The 6,782-nt window shown below is 32.9% G+C and overlaps 1 protein-coding gene across 1 annotated transcript; it reads right to left on the bottom strand.

Annotated features, from left to right (window-relative positions):
• Window positions 1-1,096: 1,096 nt before the first annotated feature.
• On the bottom strand, window positions 1,097-4,824 carry LOC110995359 (esterase E4). The gene is made up of 5 exons (XM_022262486.2): window positions 4,811-4,824; window positions 4,556-4,653; window positions 3,862-4,070; window positions 2,242-3,518; window positions 1,097-2,036 (listed from the first exon to the last, which is right to left on the bottom strand). Exons 1-5 carry the CDS (start codon window positions 4,822-4,824, stop codon window positions 1,298-1,300), a joined length of 2,337 nt encoding a protein of 778 aa, XP_022118178.2. The 3' UTR covers window positions 1,097-1,297.
• Between the last annotated feature and the right edge of the window lie 1,958 nt (window positions 4,825-6,782).

The raw sequence follows: 6,782 nt of genomic DNA, 5'->3' as shown, positions 1-6,782 counted from the left end.
GGCGCGAGAATCTCGGTTCGGTTTGCTTAACATCGGTGTTTCCGGAATGCTCCGATTGTTATACAGGATGTTCACTTTATATTTTTTCAAGCTTAATGAAACGTTTATGTAAGAAATATTTTAAGGATTACTCCCATAATTATGGCATTTAATTTTTTGACATACCCAAATGTATTATGTTTTTTCATACATTTTTTGTGGTTTATTGTTTAATTATAACATTTTATTAAGTAAAATATAATTACTACACTATTTCTACTTATTTAATTGAATTTTTTATACTAAAAGTCATTTATGTCAGATATGTAACAGCTCTCAACGTCAATTTCAAAACATATACAATGCACAACCACTTCTTACCCTCTTTTCCCGTTAATTGTCTTTGTTATTCCCTAATATATTTTTATTAGCAGTCTGTCTAATACTTTTATATAAAACTACGCGTATATGATTAATAAATTTTAATTATTAATTTAATTTTAAACGAAACACTCTGTATATGAGCCATGTCAATATTGGATGCCAGGAAATGTTCCGATGACACGAGCACCGTGCCTCACATAGCCCGATGTGGCCTGGGAGAGGCAGAGAGGTAATTAGGTGGCGGATTACCAACTTTCATTAAGCTATTTAAGGTATCAATTTCGAGTATGCAGGAAAATTGGCTCGAGTATTAGCGGCTTTATTAATAAGTATCTGAAATATGATTATCCACAATGTGAATTTCATTTTTATTATCAGAAGTTTGTATCTGTTCCTTCTCATAAGTTTTTTAAAAAAGCAATACGGCTTTTAATAAAACGTGTTAGTTATAAGTTTGTTACATTCCAGGAATTAATGTACACTGGACATGTAGCACTTTTAATTTTAATTGAACATTGAATAAAGAATTTTTTGAAATCGAATTGAATCTAATAATGTTTAATTGGGTCTGGGTAATTCTGCAATGTCATTGCAGTATTAGGGTTTTACCGTACAAGGTTCAAGTTCAAGTTATTTATGAACTACCAAACCTTTGCTTAGCTTTCTAAAATATAATAAACATATTTAAATCAGAAGTTTCAAACGATCGAAAAAACAATATTATTATATATTGTTTATTATTTAATTCGTTTAAATAAATTTAATACGAAGTTTTAGTACTTACACAACATTTAAAACTATTGTAATGTTATACAACAGCTGCAACCGTTACTGTTGTGTTTTTTTGGCGTTCTCTTTTCCCTTTGTTTTAGTTTTTATCTTCTTGATTTTCTTTTACATTATCGTCTATCTTTTATTTGTTATTTTATGGATTTTATTTATTATCTTTTGTGTTCTTAGTTTCAGTCTCAGTTTGAACTTTATTACCGTTTTGATAAGTCTCAGTTATAACTTTTTTAACAAGTTTTCCGTCTTTTCCTCTTTTAATTTTAGTTGTAGTTTTTTTCAATTTTGACTGATTTTCGATATTTTCGTCAGTTTTTAATTTCTCATTTTGAGGATTTTCTTTAATATCTTTCGTATCTTTAGTATCATCTTCAGCTTTTTCAGTGTTTTGATTAGTCTCAGTTATAACCTCTTTAACAATTTTACCATCTTTTCCTCTTTTGGTTTTAATTGTAGTACTTTTAAGTGTGGGCTGTTTATCCATTTTGTTTTCACCTGAAGTATTTTGTTCCTTTTCTTTATTTTTAGATTGTCCCTTACTTGAGTTAACTGTTGTGTTTTCAATATTATCAGAAATTAGTTGCTTTCCTTTTTTATCTTGTTCATCGTTGTTACTTTCTTTTAGAGGTGGAAGTGATTGTTTTTTAGTTTCTGCTTTTAGGACTTCAGCTGTAATTTGGTCTTTTCTAGGTAGTATTATTTCTGGATTTACTGGTTGGGGATTCCAATGATATTTATTATAAATTTGGTCCCAAAACTTAAATCCTTCAGTAAAAAGTCCTTTTTTCACTTGCAAATTTTTGTTGATCTCTAAATACATTGGTGATTTTTCTGTATAAGATGGCCACTTCACAGTAAGTAGTGCGCTTTCATATTCAGTAGGGTTTCTGGAAATAAATTTTAAAATTAATGAAAATATACTATTCATAACGATAAAAGGTTACAAACATTACACAGGCATTGCCCTATATTTTACCCTAACACAAGAAACCTGATGCCAGTGCGAATTTGGGAAAGCGTTTTCTAACTAAAATTATTATTATTAATTTTTGTAAAATTATATTTCGATATTTTAAACAAAAAAACCCTTACCCATATTGAGCGAAGTCAGTCCACATTGTTGTCATTCTATCTCTTGTTGTTAAGTCTTTGTAATTATTTGTAAAACCGTAAAAATCTAAGATATACGCAGTTTGATCTCTATGACTCGCACCTTTTATTCTATCCATATAATTGTGTTGAATATTTAGTTTTCCAACATATGAAAATTCATATAAATACACAGGGTTATTAGACATAGAAGAGTGTAGTTGAGCTGATTTCATGATAGAATACTTGAACATAACATCTGAAAAGTAATCTATATAGTTCTTAAGACTTTCGTGATTAATTACCTTGTCATTAAAGTAATACTTTTTAATTTTATTTATAACTTCATTCTTTTCATCCTCAGTCTTAAATTTTAAATCAGCTGGTAAGAAATCAGCAAAATTTTCATTCATTTCTTCTCTCCATGTTCCAAACTTAATTGATCGACTCAAACCTTCCATATTAGAGAAACCAGTTAAAACTGGTATTTTCTTGAATTCTCCTTTTCTTAAAGTATCGAGTGGCGATTCAGTTACAATCCTTTCAAGCCCTTGGTCTCTTTCAATGCATGGCGCAAAACCAAATGTACTATTTGGTAGGAAATAGTTTAAACTCTTGAGCGCTAAATCTTTAATATTAGCATTAAGATAAAATTCAGTTAACTCGTCTATATTTGCAGTACCATTGTAACCCATTGCTTGTGCTATATTCCATGCAGTACTTACTGGATCTCGGTTAATTGTAAAAGGGGCTAGCGCACTACCACTTTCTAATATTAAACGATTTATTAATCCATCCGAAGCCTTTGACAGCGCAAGAAGTTCTGCCATAGATGCACCCACACTGAATCCTGCTAAAGTTATCTTATCGGGGTCTCCTCCAAACTTATTTATGTTCCTTTTTATCCAACGCAAAGCGGCAACTTGATCTTTTAACGCAGCATTACCAGGTATTTCCTCATTACCTAAACAGGCGAAACCGATAGCTCCTACTCTGTAATTGAAGCTTACAACAATGATGTCGTGCCTTGCTAAGTAAGTAAATTTGGCCATATTTCCAGTACCACCTGAGAATGCTCCACTGTGAATGTAAACTAGAACGGGTACCGGATTCGTTTCACTGGCTATTAATGGAGTGATGACATTTATAACGAGACAGTCCTCGTCTCCATCAAGTACAACGTCTTCATCAGAAGCATCAGTGTGATAGCACTGCTTACAGCGCTTATTGGTGTCACTGGCGGAAAGTACATTTTCCCAAGGTGTTACAGGCAAGGGAGCCTGAAATTGATTATAATTTATAATTATGTTATCTGTATGTGTACTGTTTCAAATCATCATACTTCCCGGTAGTCAAAACATCTTTACAATTAGAAATAATAATCTTTTACTGTAGCATTGAAATTAGTTGTCATTTAATGACATGAAATGATCCCCGGAAATAAAAATATCTTTACACATTGTAAAATGCACTCAAATTGCGAATTTCTTCTTAGAGATGTTTGTATATTAAAATTATCTTCGACTATAATAATTGAAGTTAGTAATTTTTAAGTTATTTAGCCTCATTAACTTTTAAATACTATAATTCTTAAACATAATACTTTTATTCACAAATATTCACCTTAAACCGATCTCTACCAGTTGGCACAGATGCGTATGGGATTCCATAGAATTCATAATAATCCCCATTCCAATACTTCTTTCCCTCCACCCATCCTGAATCCAACTTTACAGTCTTAGAATCCTCTGCTGTCACAGAAAAAATAAATAAAAAAATTAACGACCACATTCTAGCATAGTCACAACTGAAATGAACTAAATGATAAGAACAACGATAAGTATTGATAGTAAACAAATTTGATTACGTGGATTAATCAAAAATTACTAGATAAAAATGTTGTACGTGTAATTATTTTATTGATGTATTATAGGATTTATTTTTGGACGATCACACTTAGATACCACAACCACGGTAGCAAATCTCTATTGATCAAACTTGAGTTTGCATGTGTGCGTTCCGATAAAGTGCACTGTCTATTTTCAAAACTCCTGTCTCTTGTACTCGATGGATACAAGAGAAATAATATCGTATAAATGAACAATAAAATATAATAATTAATAATATTTTCATACGCCAAAGAAGTATAATTTCTAACGCGTTTACATAAGTACAAACACTTTTTTCACGTTTACGTTCATGTCAAGTGTACATTAAGTTACGTTAGAATTGAATTGAATAAAGTTCATAAATGTAACATATACTTATATAATTCTTAATATAAAATATTTGTATTTTTTACTCAAGAAACTCTTACACACTCTATTATTAGATAGGATTAAAAGACACAGTAAGTCATTAACAAAAATACAATAAATAAATATAACCAATGAAATTTCGTTTATAGTAATTCTCCTAACAGATTTGTGGACGAGAAACGCAGCAAGAGATCGTCACATTTAGTCTTTCCGAAAAAGCGTTTTTATTTCCTTAAACTAGGTCTGTTAGACTGGGCTGGTTTGATTCCATGGAAGCCGGGTGCTGGTATGGGATGCCACCTGTTCAGACACACTGGTCCCTTCCCATCTTCATGGAACCAACAACAGAGCTGGTGCGGCTTGTGATACGGCTGAAAAAGCTAAAGCCTGCAAATACAGGGGTCTAAGCTCCTAATGTCCGAGGTAGCGGATAAAGAATTGGTCTAGCTATTCAAAAGGGGAACGCCGCCAGTATCTTCGGAACCTTGCCTAAAGGGACTTTTAATAATATATTTTAGTTATCACATTTTAAGGTTAGTTATTATATTAAAATTAAATTTTATCAGATAATCTATTTTAGAAACCACTAAAGTTCATAAACTATATTGTAAACTTCATTAATATCATTCAATAAACCTCAAAAGCGACAGAACCTTACAGCGAAGATGTTAGAGCAAGCAAACTGAGAACAATATCCCAAGTTTAAACTTTATTGTGAACAAGACATCAAATGTTACGCTCTCCTTAATATGCCTGGTCAGTTTCCTCTATTACACCATGTACCTAATATAGGCAAATCTTTACCCTTTAAATTATTATACAGATTTATTAAACAATGAACTTACAACTACTTAACCAATTTTTTGATTTTTGTATGTGAACTAGCCCTGGATGGTTTGATCCACAAATCAGGCCGGCAGATAGAGCTGAAGTCGGTACTTTCATACTTTGTTTACTATCCTAATCGCTTGACGTATTGTCATGCAGGACGACGTCTGTCGGTTCCGATAGATGTAACAAATTATTTACGTTCTGACTTTGCAGTTCGGTGTAAGTGTGTCCAAATTTGTTTATGCAGCATTGTCCTCTTTCATTAGGCTAGTTGGGATTACTAAAGATATGAATAATACATAGCGAGGGTTAAAACCAATTATTAATGACTTGTTTACGACAAGAGAGGGTTATCTCTTAGATTTTACTGGCTTCAACAGATTGGTTTACTAACATAAATTGTCAATTGACATGTTGCTTATCAAAACTTATGTGTTAATATCTGTATTGTTAGTATTGATTTTTCTTTTATTCTTCAATAATTTTTTACGGAAATACTGTGAGAAGACTTTAATTATAAAAGGGATCGCCTTCTTACTATTAAATCCTGTTTATTTACTTTACTCTCTTTTATCGTTGATCTTTATGTTCTATGAAGGGAAACAGGAAGACAATGTTCTGTCTAACTACCACGTATAAAATATCACTGGTGATTGGAGGTGGCTAATATCACCAGGACAAAGTTCATATTGAAAATATTAAATTTTCGGGATTTTGTCAGATTTATTACTTAAATGATTTTTATAAAATTTTGCGAATCATCTACGGTTACCATCAGTACGATGTCATACTGAAACGAAGTTATTTCGACCTCTAAGGGTGCGTCCACATGTAGCGAATATGCTGCCGTTTGCGAGTTGCGCGCATGCATTATTGTTCGTGCGCCGCTAAGCGCCGTACGGTATCAGTGCGAGGGCGGCGCACTAGCAGTTGGCGTCTTACTTCCGCCCTCACCATTAAACGAAACTGTAAGCGCGAGAATTGTGTGCGCCGCTCGTCTTTTACAAACCTTTCGCTAAAGAGGCGCACCAAACCATTGCCGTTACTGCACACGCATACGCGCTTGCGGCTCGCGAGCGGCACATTCGTGGCACATTCGCCAGATGTGGACGCACCCTAAGTAAGTGCGACAAGTTAAGTAAGTGGTTAGACCGCTCCAGGCTCTTTCCTATCTATGGAAACGCAACACTTCAATATAATACTACTTACAACGTAAATTTCATCAAAATTATACCAAATTTCGAGATGGTATGGGAGCGTGTGGCTCCGTGGTTGACTGAAATATCAAAACTTAACAGATGTTATGAAATATGACAGGATTTGTCATGAAATTACGAATTTCATAATTAGTATAACTTTAATTAGATCAAATTCACCACTAATTGAAACCAATTTATAGCAATCCCCTAAAGGCAGATGAAGCAAAAACATTAATTCGTCGACAAAGCAAAATGG

The sequence above is a fragment of the Pieris rapae genome, chromosome 11 (assembly GCF_905147795.1).
Source record: "Pieris rapae chromosome 11, ilPieRapa1.1, whole genome shotgun sequence".
Lineage (NCBI taxonomy): Eukaryota > Metazoa > Arthropoda > Insecta > Lepidoptera > Pieridae > Pieris > Pieris rapae.
The sequence above is the reverse complement of the archived record's forward strand: the minus strand, read 5'-3'. Positions and strand labels throughout refer to the sequence as shown.